This window comes from Acomys russatus, chromosome 19 (genome assembly GCF_903995435.1).
Source record: "Acomys russatus chromosome 19, mAcoRus1.1, whole genome shotgun sequence".
Classification (NCBI taxonomy): domain Eukaryota; kingdom Metazoa; phylum Chordata; class Mammalia; order Rodentia; family Muridae; genus Acomys; species Acomys russatus.
Window position 1 is genome coordinate 25,326,176 of NC_067155.1, and position 18,806 is coordinate 25,344,981.

An 18,806-nucleotide genomic window follows, 5' to 3' on the forward strand; every position below is an offset into this window, starting at 1 on the left:
AGCAGCCTCCCAAATTGCCTAGCAACCGAAAGCTGCTGTATTTTAAAAAGAAGAAAAACCCTCTGCTGTTTTATTCTGTCAACACTCTCGCCAGCTGGATGAATGTCTACAAAACGCAAAGCGTGCTGCTTAAACTGACGTTCTTAAACCGGAGTCCATCACTTGTGGAAATAACCGGGGCGAACAGCAAAGAGCACAAAGCCAACACCAGAGAAAGCGCGCGAATCAGCCGCAACCAGCTGGGCCTCTTCCTCCGAGCCCTCCAGACAAAGCGGGATCCCGACACGCACCGCGGCGCGGACTACATATCCCAGCATGCAAAGCTCCAGGCTTCCCACTGGACTGCGTTCCCCGGCATGCAAGGCGCTAGTGTCTCCCAGCCAGACTACGCTTCCCGGCATGCTCTCTGCCGACAAGAAGTCGGCGACCCGAGAGGCCTGGGGTACCGGAGCAGTGGATTCTGTCTCCGCCCGTTCGGTAGTCCTTCGGCGTCAGGAGCCGGACACCGTCGCCCGGGGTCACTTCCTGAGCGACACAGGTTCCTGGCCCTTTATTTATCACCGGAGTCAACCAGAACGTGAGCTGTCCCCAGGCTGAGGAGGGCGGGATGGGGGCCGGACAAGCTCGGTCGGCTTCAGCCAATGGCGCCCGAGCGGCTGCCCCGTCACCATGGCAACCCAGGCCGCCCGCGCGGGAGGAGGAGAGGACCAGCGGCTCATTGGGCAGAATCTTTCTCGAAGGCTCGAGAAGAAGGAAGCGGAAGTGGCACGTGGAGGCGCCGGTGAGTAAATGCCGCAGATTCTGGAAAGTTCTCCTCAGTAGGCTACATAAGGCTGAGCTACTGGGACCTCCCCTTTTGGGTTGGTAGCCAAACGGCGGCGGCGGCGGCGGCTGCGTGCTCGTGAGAGGCGAGCGGCGGGCGGCAGTGGCGGAGCGCGGTCTTGCGGGCTAAGACCCACGCATCTTCCCGGCCGGTCGGGAGCAGGGCGAGCACGCAGAGGACCCGAGGCGGAGGCGGACAGAGCCAGCCATGTCGGTGGTGGGGCTAGACGTGGGCTCGCAGAGCTGCTACATCGCCGTGGCGCGGGCCGGGGGCATCGAGACCATCGCCAACGAGTTCAGCGACCGCTGCACTCCGTAAGTAGGAGCCCGGGTGGCCGGGGAGGGCGCGAGATCGCCGGTTCCCCCTGGGAGATGGTGGGCCGGGGCTTGGGAGAACCGTGACACCCGGCGACCACCTGGCCTGGAGGGCCTTTCCGGGCTCGCCCCCGGCTCCCCAACCCAGCATATTCAAGCTGGCACCGGCTCCCACCTCAGCTAGGATCTCCGCGGAGCCTGGGCTGCTGAGCCTTTTCTTCCACATGGTGAATCTCCAGATGACCTAGAAGGTTCCAGAGCCTGTGCACTGCTGCTTGCCTAAGGAGCGGGCGGACTGTTGTTAGCGACCACAGAAACACTCTATGGTGGAGAAAGCCAGCGGCTCTGCTTCTCATCCACTCTTGATTTGCTAACGTTGCCCTAGTGCCCCGAATCAGTTTTTTTGGAAGCGTCCTTTTCAAAGCTCGTTGTGAAAGGCGTTTTTTGAGAGTTTCCAGACCGAGTGTGTGCTTGTTTATTTAACACGGCTTAGAATAAGCAGTACAAATTTCACATTGTTGTTGCTAACACGCTACCCTGAAAAAAACTCCGCGGGAAAGATTTTTGTTGTTGTTGTTGTCGTCTCTGAATTTAATATTCTGCAGCACCGTGGGTGGGTAAACGGAAGCATGGTAAAAAGCAACTTTTTAAGGGAATTAGTTCCTGGAGGTTAATATAGGCAAATGGCCTGCATGTGCATCCTGTGGCAACAGCTGCTTGCTTTTGAAGGCAATTATTGAGGGTTTTTTATCCCCATGTGCAGAAATAATAAGTAGTAAACGTCGAACCTCAAGGTAAATTCATTCTGACCTCAGGTAATGTTTATGAGAGTGAATAGGAGGAAATAAGCCTTGCTGGGAGCTTACTGTCTGAGCAGTGCATCGATCTATCTCTTTACAGAGCCTTGGTGGTCTGTGCTTCACCAATTAGCCAGAAAGACACCCCTGGTTCATGCCTCCCTCCTGCTGAGCGCACATAGGAGGTTAGAAAAAGAAACAGGCTTCTAGAGGAGAGTAGAGAGAGAGGCTCCGTCTGGGTGTTGAGCAGAATTTTCTACCGGGGTGTTTTATTGCTGTTTGACAAATGACGACGTGGTTTACAATTGAGATGGCTACTGACTCCTATGACAGTTGATTGACTTGGCTTAGAAGTATCTAGTCGCTCTGGGCCGGGTCACACAGTGTGTAGGCTGCACCTGACGAGGTCCAGCTGCTGCTTTGGGATCCCTGGCTCTTAGGGTGCCATTTAGTACCTGCTTAGACCATCTAGGGCCAAGATGTTTCTGTTACAGCAAACTTAACATCCTTAGTACAGTCCCATTTTCCTCATCTCATTTACCCATGTAGGAGTGACTGAACCAAAATTAGGTTTGCATTAGTAATGCGCGATGGCTTACTCCTCTAAGCCAGAACCTTCATCACCGCCTCCTCCACACTCTGATCTTGTCTCTGCCCTGGTACTATGAATTCCCTTTCCATTGCTGAGAAAGGGGGTACAGGTCACTCCTCACCTCCTATTCAGTCAGCAGTAACTTTGTTTCTGTTTCCATTCAGTGGGACCTTCTTAAGTAGAACCTTCCAGATGAGAACCTACCTTCTCTGCATCCTTTAAGCTCTATGGGCATAGACCTCTTAGGGTTACATACGAACTTTACAATTCTAAAGTAGAAGTTGTATCAGGACAAAAATAAGTGACAGTGACATTTAGGATTGTATGAGCTGATGACAGGTGGGGGTTGCCACGTACTTTTTGTTGGTGTGTAATGCCAAGTTATTAATACTCCAAATTAAGAGCTTCTCAGAGTCTGTTGATTCTGAGTGACCTGGTGACAGTGTCTTGGTGGCTGAGGTGTTGAGAGAGATGCTCGAGCTGCAAGCAGATGGGCGCGTTTCTTGGTGGAGGAGGCTGGGCTGTACCTGGACTGGATGTCGGAGCTGTGCTCTGATCATCAGCACCTGCAGACCCTCCTTTGAGTATCTGGTGGGACTTGTAAACGGCAGGATTGTGCTTCACTTATGTTGGGATTTCTCTTGTCAGTTTAGTAATGGCCACATGAGCTTTTTTTGCTTTTTTTTGCTTTTTTTTTTTTTTGAGATGTGTGAAACGTCTATATTATTTCTAGGTCAGTCATATCATTTGGACCGAAAAACAGAACAATTGGAGTTGCGGCCAAAAACCAGGTATGTTCTTGAAGAGAAAGAGCATATGGCGTAAGGGAAAATCCCAGAAGCACACCCTCATGGTGTTCTGAAGCTTAATCTAATCTAAGTTTTAAAAATCTAACTTGGGACTGGAGAAATGGTTCAGCCCTTAAGAGCATGCGCTGCTCTTGCAGGTGTGGGTCCCAGCGCTTCCTTGGTGGGTCGGCACCCTCTCTGGGCTCCATGGCAACCAGCCATGCATGTGCTGTGCAGACACTCATACTGCACATTAAAAACTAGTAAAAATAGGTGTGTATCACTTGTTCTTTTTGAACCCTCAGCTTCATCATCCTTACCCTTGTTCCTTAGACTTTTCTTTTTTTAATTGGCAGCCTTAATTTTTGGTAACTTGCCCTTCAGTTGAAAATATATATAGTCTTGCTGTGTAGCTCTGGCTGGCCTCAGGGGTCTGCCTGCCTCCGCCTCCTGAGTACTGAGTACTGGTACTAAAGGCCCATGACACCATGCTTGGCTTTAAAGTTTTTTAGATTACAGACACCTGACTTTTTTTTTTTTTCCATGTGTAGTTTCCCAGAGGCTAGTAAGGCTCCTCAGTGCGGATAGGCACCTGTTGCAAAGCCTGGCCACATGAGTTCCATCCTTGGGACACAAGTAGTAATAGGAGAGAGCCTTTTCCTGCAGAGTATCTCCATAGTTGTTTTTGTTTGTCTAACTTGCGTCAGGGTTAGAAGCTTGGTTGCATGAGTAGACGCGCCACATTGCTGAGCTGCGGGTGCAGCCGGGCTGGAGAAGACAAGAGGGAAGGCAGAGTGGTCTCTCGGGACTTCCACATTTAAATGATTTCAGAAGCTTAATCTTTTCAGCCTTCAGTTTTGATGAGGAGAGCCTACCTTTGAGTGAATGTATTCCGAAAGGGGACTTCTTAATCTAGAACTTTGTAAAATATTTGACCCAAAAAATAGATTAAGAAAACACCATCTCAGAGAAAATTGGCCCATTGCCATCCAGTTTCCTGCATTTCGTGCCCCTTAGGACCACGTGTACCTGAGAGCAAGACCACATTCCAGGGAGCAGGCTGCACGTCCAGCAGTTTGCGATGGGTGTGAGTTCAGTGCTGTAAGATCTGTGCACCCCACCCCCAGTCGTCATTTAGGAACTGTGCAAACTAGCCTCACCCCCTCTGCCTCTGGCGCCGGACAGGTTTTAGGCAGAGGTGTGTAACATCCTTAGTGGACCTTAGTTGGGACGTTGAGCTCGGGTTTATTTGGGGAGAAGATGGGGTGCAGCAATACGGTTGCTGAAGAGTTCTAGAGCTTTGGAGACAGTTGCGCCGTCTTTTCCTTTATCTTGCAGATTTTGAGATCTGCCCCAAAGTCTGATGACACCATTGCCTTTGCTTCTGGCATTTTCCATAGAAGAAAGTACAGTAGGAGCTATCCATTCATGGAAAATCGAGGCCTGAGGGAAAGTTAGGTATACCCCAGAGATGGTTTGAGTTGCACAAGTGACTGAAATTGCTGTAGGTATTGGTAGGGGATGAAATGAGGGAAAAGCTTAAATTTTCATTTCTTTTGCAGCAAATCACTCATGCAAACAATACAGTGTCTAGCTTTAAGCGGTTTCATGGCAGAGCATTCAATGACCCCTTCATTCAGAAGGAGAAGGACAGCCTGAGCTATGACTTGGTTCCGATGAAGAATGGTGGTGTTGGAATAAAGGTAACGGGAGCTGACCTGCCGGGCTCTGTAAGCCCACTGTGGGGGTGTTCACACCTCAGCACTGAACCCAAGTTCACTGGACCCGCTCAGTCTTTTCCCTCTTATTTGGCTCCTTTCAAGGTGTAGTTAGTATAAGCTGTCTCCTGAGAATGCATACTTCTGTAGATTAATCTGTGCTTCTAACTTTGAAGCTTTTTTTTTTGCTTTGGTGTTAAAAGAATTCCAAGTAATGTTGATGTCTCAGAAGTGATCAGACAGCCCCTTGGGAGCGTGTGGAGAGCAGTGGAGTGACAGCCAGAGTCCAGCTAGCGGTAGCTGTCTGTGTTGGCACACATCTTTTCATCTTCCTTTTTTTCCTCCCCTTCTTTCTTAGTTCTTTTTTCCTTCCAAACCAGTAAACTAAATTCGGTGGCTCAGGGTGTATGCTGACAGTTGGCTGACACTAACGTTGAGACATTTTCACCTTGTTGTAGGTCATGTACATGGATGAAGAGCATCTCTTCAGCGTGGAGCAGATAACAGCCATGCTGCTGACTAAGTTAAAGGAGACCGCAGAGAACAACCTCAAGAAGCCTGTGACAGACTGTGTCATTTCAGTAAGTGGACTGCAGCCATCAGCACGCGGCTGCTCAGCTTGCCTTAGCTTACTTCAGCACTGCACATGCGCATGCTCCTTACCAAGGAGCTCTTAAACTGAGCGCTCTGCAGCCTTTGAAAGTAAGCTTGAGTGATAATTTTAGCTAGAAGCTGCAAGGCTTCTTGACTACAGAGGTGCGCAGTGTCCCAGGGTCTCCTCTGAAGTTTTCTGACAGCAGGTGAATACTTGCACATGCGGTCTCTCTGTGCCAGTTGGCTGCTGGATACTGGGCTTTAGTGTTCTGGGGAGCTTTTCATAGGGAAAGAATTCTTTGTTGCCCTGAAAAACAGTGCTTTGGGAGTTATTGCATATTTAATTTTTCTTCTCTGTTTTCCTTTAAAGGCAGCTCTGAAAATCAAGGGAAATGCGTAGAAACAAAGTCTAAATTTCTGTTTCTGTGCCTGCCGTGTGTTCATTGAGATGGGTTGTGAGGCGGTCGTGTGTAGGGCTATGTGTCTAGGGACTGACAGTCTGTGTTTGTAGGTCCCGTCCTTCTTCACAGACGCCGAGAGGAGGTCTGTTCTGGACGCTGCGCAGATTGTGGGCCTGAACTGCTTACGGCTCATGAATGACATGACGGCTGGTAAGAGGCGCTGTTGGCTGAGGTTTTTCCTAGAAATGCCTTTGTAATGGAATTAAATGAGATGATTTGAGATCGGCGTTTCTGTTTATTGGTTCTGCTTTCACAGTTGAAAAAAGTAAACTTGTGGACTAACAGGCTGGGGTTAGAAGTAAGGTTTGTATAGCTAGAGTCTGATACTCTTTGCGACTTGTCCTTAATTGTGTCTCTCATGGAAGAGTGATGGAGCATTGCCCCAAAGTCAAGAAGAGTAGTGGCTGACTCCTTAAAATGTGAACATCTTTCTGTGACAAGTGGCTGCAGACCGCCCTGACCTGGCTTTTGTTCTCCTCGTAGTTGCTTTGAACTACGGAATTTATAAGCAGGATCTCCCGAATGCAGACGAGAAGCCACGGGTAGTGGTGTTTGTGGACATGGGACACTCCTCTTTCCAAGTGTCTGCCTGTGCTTTTAACAAAGGAAAACTGAAGGTAACGGTGAAAGGGCACAAACTAGAGATGAACAGCTACATAAAGATGATGCATCCTCTTAGCACACTCTGGCGGGGCAGGGTGGGGTGGGGTGGGGGCTTTGTGTCTAAGAAAAGTCATGGTAAGGTTCTCGTCAGCATAGAGAGTGAGAGGAAATACTATAAAAGTTAGAGAAATTGGCACTCCTTTAGTTATGTCCTCGTGACTTGGGTTAAAGTAGAAGTTGTGAGCCTGATAGCCTTCCGTTTGAATAGGAATATCCAAGGTTCTAACTATAATGTGGTTGAAAACAGCTGCCTCCTTTCTCCTGCCGTCTGGCCCACCGTAGGTTCTAGGCACGGCTTTTGATCCCTTCCTGGGAGGGAAGAGCTTCGATGAGAAGCTGGTGGAGCATTTTTGTGCTGAATTTAAAACGAAGTACAAACTAGATGCAAAATCCAAAATTCGAGCACTCCTTCGTCTTCATCAGGAGTGTGAGAAGTTAAAAAAGCTCATGAGCTCTAACAGCACGGACCTGCCACTGAATATTGAATGCTTTATGAATGACAAAGATGTCTCTGGAAAGATGAACAGGTATCTGGATCTTGTTCTACACACAAAATTGACCTTAGCAGTGTTTGTGGCCTGTGGCCTGTTTTGCCTTACGCTTCAGGACTGTGTGCTTAGACACCATTGCTTATCACTGAGGACCTAGAGGCACGCCGGTGAAGAGTGCTTTTTTTAAAAAGTGTGTGTGTGCATCCCTACCCTTGTGCACATGTGGGACTCGAGGACAAGTCTCAGGACTGTTTGTCACCCAGGTGCCTTCACTTGCTGAGTCACCTCATTAGCCCGTGAGGAGGGACTTTAAAGTGTCTTTCCTAAATGTGACTGATTTCTTTGTATATTCAGAGTTTTCCCCCATTCTCTGTGCTGTGAATATACATATAATATTTGCATTATATGTAAAGTTAAAAATTTGGCTGCTATGGGATTTAGGGCACTGAGAAGAAAAAGCAAAATGAATTGGGCTGGTAAAACTCACTGGCCGAAACTAGGACAGGGTGATAGTGACATGTGCTAACCCTCCTAATCATGCCTCATACCGTGCCCCTCTTGCTTACTAAGGTCACAGTTTGAGGAACTGTGTGCCGATCTCCTGCAGAAGATCGAGGGTCCCCTTCACTCACTGCTGGAGCAGACACACCTCAAGGCTGAAGATGTGAGTGCTGTCGAGATAGTTGGAGGAGCCACACGAATTCCAGCTGTGAAGGAGAGAATCGCAAAGTTCTTTGGGAAAGATGTCCGCACCACACTCAATGCAGATGAAGCAGTGGCCAGAGGGTGTGCCCTACAGGTACCTAACCCCACCCCACCCCCCCCCCACCGCGCCTCACCCTGGGGCTGGCACACAGCCCTGGGCCTGCTGTGTTCAAGGGAGGGACTTAGAATACAGCCAAGGATTTACTTGAGGGAACATGCCTAGGCATTAAAGGTATTAGTTGACCAGTGGTTTTAGAAAAGAGATGCTCTTCCCTCTCCCACGTGGTATCTAACCTCCTTATCCAGTGACACATGACAGTGCTGCCCTGGTGAATGTCACTAGTGAACAGAGAATGGAGGATGACACAGTGAAACGACTGAGCCAGCCGTGTCTGACCTGTGCTTGTCTGCTTAGGATTGTAAAGTGAGAGTCTGTGAGCAAAGGTCTTGAGAGGACTTGCCTTAGACACACAGCAGAAGAGAGTAGACAGCACTGCCCACTCGTCTGTCACAGCCCACCTGGCTTTGGGCTTATTAATGGTTGTTAGTTGTCCAAAACAGTGGGCATTGTCATGTGTATGTAGGTGTGCTAGCCGAGTTTGACCCCTGTCGCCTGTACTGGCTCTTCACGTGGTAGTGCTTTGTTGTTCATCCTTCACTGTGGAATGTGCATCTTTCTGTCTGGTTCCCCAGAGTGTTTGAAATTGATGGTTTCTGAGAAGTGGAGCTAGTTTCTGGCCTCTGAAGGTTCCATTGACGAGATGAGCCCCTCCTTAGGCCTGTGTGTTTGCTTCACTGGTTTAGTCAGTTCGGTGTGCCCTGTGTGTGCAGGACCTGCCTTCCATCTGTCCCGTCCTGTGTGTGCAGGACCTGCCCCCATCTGTCCCGTCTTGTGTGTGCAGGACCTGCCTCCGTCTGTCCCGTCCTGTGTGTGCAGGACCTGCCTCCCTCTGTCCTGTCCTGTGTGTGCAGGACCTGCCCCCATCTGTCCCGTCCTGTGTGTGCAGGACCTGTGCCTCCGTCTGTCCCGTCCTGTGTGTGCAGGACCTGCCTCCGTCTGTCCCGTCCTGTGTGTGCAGGACCTGCCTCCCTCTGTCCCGTCCTGTGTGTGCAGGACCTGCCTCCCTCTGTCCCGTCCTGTGTGTGCAGGACCTGTGCCTCCTTCTGTCCCGTCCTGTGTGTGCAGGACCTGCCTCCCTCTGTCTCATCCTGTGTATGCAGGACCTGCCCCCATCTGTCCCGTCCTGCGTATGCAGGACCTCCTTTCGTCTGTCCCATCCTGTGTGTGCAGGACCTGCCTCCCTCTGTCCCGTCCTGTGTGTACAGGACCTGCCTCCATCTGTCCTGTCCTGTGTGTGCAGGACCTGCCTCCCTCTGTCCCGTCCCAATTTTGAATTTGCCACTGCTTTTCATTTACAAATTCTATAGCAAATGCAGACATGTTAAGTTTTACCCTTTTTAGTTTCTTTGACATGTCAAAGCAACAAAGTAGAACTTGTTGTGGGTGTACACATCAAAGGAGAGTCAGCTTATAGCTGAAAATGCCACCAGCAAGGCATTTCTGGAAAAACCTGTTTTCAGTCTATAGCCCTTGGAATTAGAATTGCTAGCCCAGGGTTCATGATTTGTCTGTACGGCTAGTGACTAACATGGCGTTAGATGACACATTCTTTATGCTTAAGGTGAAACACACTGCAGACAGTTCAGATCTGCCCATCCCAGCAGAACTGTTGTGTGGAAATAATGTGTGCTCATGATGTTTTTAACCTTTAAAAACCCTTGTCTTTTCAAGTGTGCAATTCTTTCTCCGGCATTTAAAGTTAGAGAGTTCTCCGTCACAGATGCAGTTCCGTTCCCAATATCCCTGGTCTGGAACCACGACTCAGAAGAAACTGAAGGGTATGTAGCCACAGATGGCTTCCACATGCTGCACTGCCTTCAATAAGAATTGCATGACCAGCACCTTTCTGGTGGCCAAACCTGACCATCTTCGTTTAGTCATTGTGAATGATTGCTGGGGTGGAATTAGGAAGAGGTCAGAGTGTCTGTCTTTACTGAGTGTGAGCTGTTGAGTGTCTTTGCGTCCTCCCTCCCTAGTGTGCACGAGGTGTTCAGCCGGAACCATGCCGCTCCTTTTTCCAAAGTTCTCACCTTCCTGAGAAGGGGTCCTTTTGAGCTGGAAGCATTCTATTCTGACCCTCAAGGAGTTCCATATCCAGAAGCAAAAATAGGTAAGCAAGTCACGGTATGCACCTGCTTCTGAGGATGGGGGTCTGGCTATGTATTCCTGGATACTGGTATTAAAGGTGTATTTCCATGCCTGTCAAAATACATATTTTTTGTGTATGAGTGAATGTATGGAGGTCATGGGACAATGTTTGGGGGTTGGTTCTCTGCTTAGGTCCCAAGATTGACCTTGGACAGAATACCATCCTTGGAGGAAAAGGTTGTAGGACTGAGCACTTGTATAGCAAGCACTTTCCTACTGAGCCACCCCAGCAGCCCTCGGGAGCTTGTGATTTAGTGGTGGGAGCTGCTGGCACTGGGCTCTACAGTAAGTGTTCATTATAATGACCAACCTTTTAATACAGTTCCCAGTGCTGTGGTGCTCCTCAAACATAAAATTATTTTGTTGCTACCTCATAACTGTCATTTTGCTGCTGTTATGAATCATAATGTAAATACCTGTGTTTTCGGATGATCTTAGATGACCCCTTTGAGAGGGTCGCTTGAAAGCCCCCCACGGGTTGAGAAGACCAGCTGACAGCAGGCTCACAGTGTTCCTAGTCACCGCTGTAGCGCTGCCTTTGCAGTGCAGGTGTAGTGTGCTTCAGCCCATGTTCCCATTTAAAACAACAGTAAAAGCCTGCGAATGGGGCGTGGGCCTGCTCTCCTGTGCCTTAGCTTGCTCGTGGGTTCTCACGGCTGCTATGTGCTGGTCCACCTGGCATTGGGGAAGGAGGAGACTGAGATCACTGCCAGTGAGTGTTTATACAGAGTGAGCGTCCTCACAGAGGGTTAGTGACATGGTGACGGTAGCCCACGAGTGCCCACCAAGGGACTTGAAGTTGGTTGGGGATGCGGATGGTTTTGGAGTGGCACTTCCTTCACAGTTGACTTCTTAGACTCTAGGTTTTTTCACTGTCTTTATAGAAATGAAAGTCTGTGTCTAAACTAGCAGTTCCTTTCTGCTCTAGGCCGTTTTGTTGTTCAGAATGTGTCTGCACAGAAAGATGGAGAAAAGTCCAGAGTGAAAGTCAAAGTGCGTGTGAACACACATGGTATTTTCACCATCTCCACGGCGTCCATGGTGGAAAAGGTCCCGACCGAGGAGGATGAGGGCTCTTCTGTCGAGGCCGACATGGAGTGTCCAAACCAGAGACCAGCAGAAAGCTCGGATGTGGATGTAAGTGGCTGAGAGACCATCACATTCAAAAGTAGAGTTGACTTCTTTCTAAGCTATTCTTTCTAAGCTACAGGAGGGTAGACAAATAATAATTTTCTTCAATTGTATGACACTGGCCAACATTTTGTGTAGTGATAGTTGGTCTTGTTAATGGTGGATGTGAGTACTGTGTCTGTGACTGAGGTGCATGAGTTTACAGAACTAAGGTAGGACGGTTTCTGTCTTCTTTCTCAAGGGTGTGTGTTAAATCAGATACTGATTGGTTAAAAACAACTATAAAGGGCTGGAGAGATGGTTCAGAGGTCAAGAGCACTGACAGCTCTCCCAGAGGTCCTGAGTTCAATTCCCAGCTCCCAGTGGTGCCTCACAACCATCTATAATGAGATCTGATGCCTTCTTCAGACCTGCAGCTGTACAGCATACATAATAAGTAAATCTCTTTTTAAAAAACTAAAAAATTTGCAGGTTTTGTTTCATTTTCAATGTTTGGCAAAATTGGCCTTGGTATTCTAGGACTTGTTTTTATTACCATGGCTTTCTGGGCTGGGGGAGGCAAGAGGAGGGATCTCAAAGATAATGGTGGAGCTGTGACTGCTCATCTTAGCATAGACTTGCAGTTGATTTCTGGGGGCAGCAGAGATGACTTAAAAGATGGAGGCAGTGCTGTGTTGGTGAAAGGCATTGGTACACTGAAGGACCATTAGCATCATATGAACCTCTGGACACTGTTCACAGAGTGAGTGGGCTCGTGCCTTCGGTTCTAGCAGCTGTGGGTGGAAGTGTGGAGGCTGGAGGGGGTGGGAGGGTGTAGCTATCTTAGTACCTCTGCCTCCGCTCCCTCGCATGGGGAAAGGTGATGATAGCAGGCACAGATTTGCTGAGGACTGGGGGCTACTAAAGAGCCTTGAGGGGCACTTCTTTCCCTTCTGCCTATAAGCCGTAGTTTTAGGCAGGTTGTTAGTTGACATGCACTGTCTGTTCTTGTCCTGGGTTCCTCTGAGGTAACATAGCCAAGTCGCAAGCTGGGAATGAGAAGGCCTGGCATGGCCGATAGGCGGTGGTTTTCTGTAACTCTGGAGTGACGCCGTTCAGGCACATCTGCTGCTGCTGCTGCTGCTGCTCGAGTTCCACACTTTTGGAGCAGCCTGGCCTAGTAGTAGCCCGTGTCCTGTGCTTGTGAGAGTCATGTGTGTACAGGCTTAGGTGAAAGGTCCTTTGAGGGGAGCTCTGGGTTGTCCCCAGCAGTGAGAGCCCTCGTGTGTCTATAACAAACTGTAACACTGTCATTCATGAAGTTTCTTCCAGGTGAGATGGTAAAGTTTCACACACTGCTCTGTATCTCTGGTACCTTTCCTGCCCACCCCCTAAGACTTCAGGCATCTGACAGTCCTGTCTTTGGGGCCCTGTAACTTAAACAACGAGTACAGCTGCTCTCTACATCCTTTGTGCCTGGGCTTTCATTTCAGAAACATATCCAGCAAGACAACACTGAAGCTGGAACTCAGCCCCAGGTACAAACTGATGGCCAACCAACCTCACAGTCTCCCCCTTCACCTGAACTTACCTCAGAAGAGAACAAAGCCCCAGATGCTGACAAAGTGAGTGACTCTTCTAGTTCATGCATTGGACAATGTGGCAGCATGTGATGCTGATGATGTGATCCGGTGACTTGTGGGCTGTAGGGGTTTACCAGCTGCAAGTAGTATGGAAGCCAGGGGTCTGCTTTAGGTCCCTGCCAAGGTCGCAAGTACCTGCTAGTGCCAGAAGCAACGATGCTGCAGGGTCAATTAAAGCCAGTTGATTATTGATGAGTGCATGGGTTCTAAGGAGCCAAAACTTTCTCCTTCAACTTACTTGTCAATTTTGAGTTAAATGTGATGGTCGGGTAATGGCCAGCTATATTTCCTAAGCTAACTAAAACTGTTGTGTCCTTTAAAAATGGCAGACTTAAAGCTAGTGGTCAGGTAGACAGTTGGAAGCCCCTGCTTCCACTCAGGCTGCGCTGTGTGAGCAATTGACTGTCCTTCAGAGTCTGGCTTCCTCTCCTTCTTACTAAGGATACCTCACCCTCACTCGGGCAGGGTACAACAACGCTGCACTGCGGGACGGAGATCAGGGCTGATTTGCTGCCAGGTTCTGGCTCCTCGGTCCAGATTCATCTGTGGCCCTCAGCAGGAGCTGAATTTTTGAAAGCTGCTTTCCCTTTTTTTCCTCTTAGAAAAAGTGTTGAGGTGGTAGCGGTTGTTTGGAGCATTCCCCTTGATTTAGGGTTGGATGTCTACAGACTAATGCAGTTACCTCAGCACCTTTCTAGAAAAGGATGTTGGGTTGGAGCTCAGTCCTTAAAACACCTGGAGGGCTTCTCACCTGGGTTGGAATGCTGTGTTGTCAGTTGGTCAGAGGTTGCTTACGTTTTTGTGCTCCTTTTGCCCCTGCTGACTGCTGTCTTGACTACTCTTTGGTTTTGTTCCTGAATTACCAGTTGCACTCCTGTGTCTTGCGGGCTCTAGGCAGTGGGTTTATTTTTCTCTGTTGGGGATCAGGGTGTGGTGTGTTGGCCAACTGCTTGGTCCACGACTCTTAGAAGGGTGCAGTCGCCAGGGAACATGCCGTTTGTGGTCCTCCAGTTCCCGGGGCAGCGGTCCATGGGGTTGGTCTTCCGTCTTGACTGGTAGCCCAGGCAGTCCACTCTGCAGCCGAATCCTCAGCTGTGCTTCAGCTGGGGCAGGAAGAAAGAGGGGTGGACAGCACAGGAGACGCCCCTCTGTAGCCTTGACCGCATGTGACTTGCAGAGTCTGTAGTAAGATACACTGTGACTAGCCTTTATCCAAAATGCTTGCTGGGAGTGGTGGTCGGCGGGGGGGGGGGGGGGGGGGGGGGGGGTTAGTTTTTGTTTTAGTAGTGTCCTGCGCAGTGACATACCTTAGGGTTAGGATATCAGACACTTGGTGTGTTCTATACTCCTCCCGGAGCCTGAAGCCATATTTCTGCAGTGTGTTTTGGGTGTTTGTGTTCTGGCTGTGACCTGTCACATGCTGTGGAGTTTTCTCCATGGGGCAGGTAGATTGAGGAGCTTTTTGGATTGGGGATACCCTGTCATTTGCCTCAGCATCCCATTTGCTACTGTAAGACCCTTTCATCTCTTTATGTGGCCAAAGCTGTCCTCAAACACACACTGAGGTGGCAGGCATGCCACTGTGCCTGCGGTCCTCAAAGTTCCAAATGAGGAATGATACAGCTGAGAGGCAGGTAGCACCTCTCTCTGTACACAGTAGGGGTTGCGGGCACTGAGCAGGCACTGTGGTGGGACAGAGAGACTAACAGGCGTTTCAGGAACCGAATAAATTGAAACAAATCTAGTATGAGTTTATGTGAAATTATTGTCAGATTCTAGACTAGATAAGTAGGTAATTTGGTTTTGAGTTTAAAGGGATTTGGACAAGACATGAAGGCTTAATGTGAGCAGAGAGCACAGCCCTTACGGCCCCACGCTGTGGGCCGTGGACGCAGGCGCACTTAGCTGCAGCATGAGTTAGGGGCCCGCGCATACAGTGTTGTCATCTTCTCCAATGATTAAGGATTTTTCTTTTCTTTAACCCTCAAGGCAAATGAAAAGAAAGTTGATCAGCCTCCAGAAGCTAAAAAGCCTAAAATAAAAATGGTCAACGTGGAGCTGCCTGTAGAAGCCAACTTGGTGTGGCAGTTAGGGAGAGACCTGCTTAACATGTATATTGAGACAGAGGTAAGTGCTGTAAGCAGATGCTTGGATTTGGTTGTTGCTGCGTAGCGCAGGGGATCTGTGGTTACTTCTTCACTCAGTGTGAAGGCTGCAGCGATTTCAGAGATAGGATAAAGGCAAAAGGGTGGATCTTTCTGCTTAGTTTATATTGAGTTTGTTGGGTCTATGCGTTAGGTAGCTGTGCTTGCTTAAGCATTGCTGCGTTCTTTCTTAATAATTGGCTGACGGTCTGAGCACAGGCACAGTAGGAAGAAGGCCCTAGGATCCCCTCTTAAAGCACACTATGCCTTCAGTCAAGAGGCTGAGGATGAGCAAGGCCCACTCTGAGGTGGGAGCACTCTGCTTGGAGACTGTGATGAAAATGGGATGGCCTAGCATTGTTAGAAAGCAACCTCTGTGTGAACATTTACAAACCTAAGGACCGTGAAGTTTTAGAGAAATGTCTATGAGGTAGAGATGGAGACGGGTTTATTTTGTCGTCATGTTGACTGTGAGCTGTGGCTGGCCTCTCTGAGCACCGTCTGCCTCCTGACAGGGGAAGATGATAATGCAGGACAAGCTGGAGAAGGAGAGGAACGACGCTAAAAATGCCGTGGAGGAGTGTGTGTACGAGTTCAGGGACAAGCTATGCGGGCCATACGGGAAGTTCATATGCGAGCAGGTACGCTCAGGGCCGGCGTTTAATGGTCAGACCTAACCCTTAATTAAGCCTCTGTGCTTGTGGTCACTTGAGTGTTCTGAAAAGAAAATGAGCAGGCCTTGGGAAAGGCTCACCTGCCTGGTCTCCACTATCCTGAAGGGAGAACATGGTGACATGTGTTCTTGAGTCTGTGGCATGTGACACTGGGGCCAAATGATAATTCAGGGCCCATGCTTCTATGACGCTGTTCTCTGGGCAGCTGTCTGTTACCGTCACCGTGAGGCAGGTTCAGTCTGCGCTATCACTAAGCAGCACCACCCCCTTTGTCCTTCACCTGCCTAAATGACCTCTGGGTAAACCCAGAAGCACAGCTGTGAGTCAGAGGGCACTAGGAGGGAAGACAGCAGCCTGCTGTGGTACGGGGCTTAGCTTGTACAGCTCACAGGTAGGGCCCTCTAGTCCCCAAGCCCTCAGTGTGCCTCAGTGCTGTAGTTACTGCTTGGCATCACCGAGAGAACAGCTCTGGAGAGGCGGACATAATTGCTCCTCCACCACCCAAGCATTGGGTGGGAAGATGACCTGGAGCTGGGTCTCCTGGTACAGCAGTGTGAGTCTCGGGGGCTGTGTAAAGTCATGTAAGACGGACGCCACAGGCCAGGGAAGGGGAAACCCAGTGCCCTCTCGATCCTTCCTGGGGAACTCCATGGGCTCACTGCTGAGATGCATGTCGGGGTATGCTGCCACTGATGCTTGTCTCTCATATAAAGGAGCACGAGAAGTTCTTGAGGCTTCTCACGGAGACAGAGGACTGGCTGTATGAGGAGGGTGAGGACCAGGCCAAGCAAGCCTACATCGACAAGTTGGAAGAGTTGATGGTAAGCGCCTGCCTCCCCTAAGCCTGCATCCTAAGCCATGCACGTTTACTAAAGTGGAAGTGTTGCAACTGTTAACTTGTTATACACTGTTTTAGAAAATGGGCACTCCCGTTAAAGTCCGATTTCAAGAAGCCGAGGAGCGGCCAAAAGTGTTGGAGGAGCTGGGGCAGCGGCTGCAGCACTACGCCAAGATCGCAGCGGACTTCAGAAGCAAGGTGGGGAGTGACCTGAGTACATGGTGCTCAGTGATGCAGTGTGGGTGTTGGGGGACCAGGGTGGATTTGAACTTAGGGAAAGTAGGTCTGAGTAGCTGTAGCTGTTCAGTATTCTATAGCGGGTCTTTGCCTTTTCTGTCCAGGATGAGAAATACAACCACATTGATGAATCTGAAATGAAGAAGGTTGAGAAGTCTGTTAATGAGGTGATGGAGTGGATGAACAATGCCATGAACGCTCAAGCTAAAAGGAGTCTTGATCAGGACCCCGTTGTGCGTGCTCATGAGATAAGAGCGAAGATCAAGGTGAATGTTGGTGCCAGCTACTGACTGGACTCTCGTTCAGCTTGACCATAAATCTTTGGCTTCTTCCTTAATTCAGAACAGACCTCTGCCCCAGCCCTGGTTGTCCCGTTGGCAGCACATCCTTGAACCCTGCCCTGTCCGTGCCAGCAGTTGTTGTCTTTAGGGAAGCGGACATTGAGTGCGCAGTCAGGCCTGCTTCTCTGGGAGGGAGACCAGCAAGCAACACTGCCAGGCGTTAATCCTCAGGGAGACAAAGTAGGGCAGAGGGGTCAGGATGCTTGCTGTGCCCTGCAGCTGGGTTGAGCGTCTGACCAGGGCCAGCCTTGCGCTGTGCTAGAGTCTGAGAAGGAAATGAAGTAGCTCTTGTCAGGAGCAACACAGGAGGGGGGAAGGCCGGGGAACGTGTTTGCAGCTGTAAACACGCATTACCTCCGTGTGGTGACTTAACCTCAAGTCACTGTCCCTGCCGCACTCAGGAGTTCATCACTCAGACCCTGTTGTGTTGCAGGGTGCATGACGGTAGCACCTACACCTCTCAGGTCCCCGAGAAACCACAGAAGGCGGTAGTCACCTTGAGGAAGCTGAGGGTTGATGAGGAAAATAGAATTGGCTGAGACGCTTATCTGAGTTAATCTGATGACTTTTGTTTTCTTAGGAGTTGAACAATGTCTGTGAACCTGTTGTAACTCAACCCAAACCAAAAATTGAGTCACCTAAACTGGAGAGAACTCCAAATGGCCCAAATATTGACAAGAAAGAAGAAGATTTAGAAGGCAAAAATAAATTTGGTGCTGAAGCTCCTCATCAGAACGGTGAATGCCACCCTAACGAGAAGGGCTCTGTCACCATGGACCTAGACTAGGCACCGCGCTGGCTTCCTCCTCCCATTCATGAAATGTTTGCCATTGTGTGTGATTCTGTACAACAGACTGAGTTTATTTATATTTTCTTTTTTTAAAAGACTGTCTAGAAATTCTGTGTATTATGGGGGAGGGGAAGGAAAAGCTTGAGTCGGTAGTCTCTGACCCTAAAGGAGAACAAATGGCCTTGGTGACAGATTCCTGTGGAGTTGTGACCCACGTCAAGCTCTGTACAGTCCTGCTGCTCATACCAGGAGGAAACCGGACTCTACTGCCTGTTCCCGTGCACTGGGATCAAGTCTTTAAGCAGTTAGTTACTCTTGCCAGGGTTGTGCTTCTGCATTGTGCTCTCTGTTCCCGCATGTGTGTGGCTGTGGGTGTTTATAAATGAGACTAAGTCTAACTTGCATAAGGCTTTCAAAACTTAGGTCTGCCCCGTAGCGTGATTTTGCTTTCATTACTGCAAATTGATTGAGTACAACACAAGCTAGTGAATTGTAGCAGCATGCCAAGCAAGGCTGTGACTATCACCATGCTGTCCCGTGCAGCTGTGACACGGGAAACGTAAGAATCATGTTGAGAATGCCTCATGAGCTTTAAAATAAAGTTCACCCTGTGGTGTCATTTCTAAACTGCTGGCTTTGTCACTGACTCAGAACAGCACTGGGGGGAAACTAGCACCTGCTGGCCACACTACACTGTAAAACCTAAACACAAAGTAAGCGTAGCCCTGCTGCCACCTGTGGCCTTCCTGGTCCTTGTCCTGTGGTGACTGACCGACAGACACATGAGACGTTAGGATTACCCAGTGATCAAAAC

General features: G+C 49.4%; 1 protein-coding gene across 2 annotated transcripts; it reads left to right on the plus strand.

Annotated features, from left to right (window-relative positions):
• The first annotated feature begins 626 nt into the window (after window positions 1-626).
• On the plus strand, window positions 627-18,001 carry Hsph1 (heat shock protein family H (Hsp110) member 1). Of its 2 annotated transcripts, none has more exons than XM_051162844.1 (18): window positions 627-781; window positions 3,260-3,317; window positions 4,877-5,017; window positions 5,491-5,613; window positions 6,138-6,237; window positions 6,571-6,704; window positions 7,033-7,277; window positions 7,812-8,040; window positions 9,739-9,845; window positions 10,044-10,177; window positions 11,144-11,352; window positions 12,819-12,950; window positions 14,958-15,095; window positions 15,628-15,753; window positions 16,500-16,607; window positions 16,703-16,822; window positions 16,966-17,127; window positions 17,783-18,001. In XM_051162844.1, exons 1-18 carry the CDS (start codon window positions 642-644, stop codon window positions 17,987-17,989), a joined length of 2,613 nt encoding a protein of 870 aa, XP_051018801.1. In that variant the 5' UTR covers window positions 627-641; the 3' UTR covers window positions 17,990-18,001. The 2 variants fall into 2 exon arrangements, with proteins under 2 accessions (XP_051018801.1, XP_051018800.1); XM_051162843.1 differs by having other exon boundaries at window positions 766-1,137.
• The last annotated feature ends 805 nt before the right edge of the window (window positions 18,002-18,806 follow it).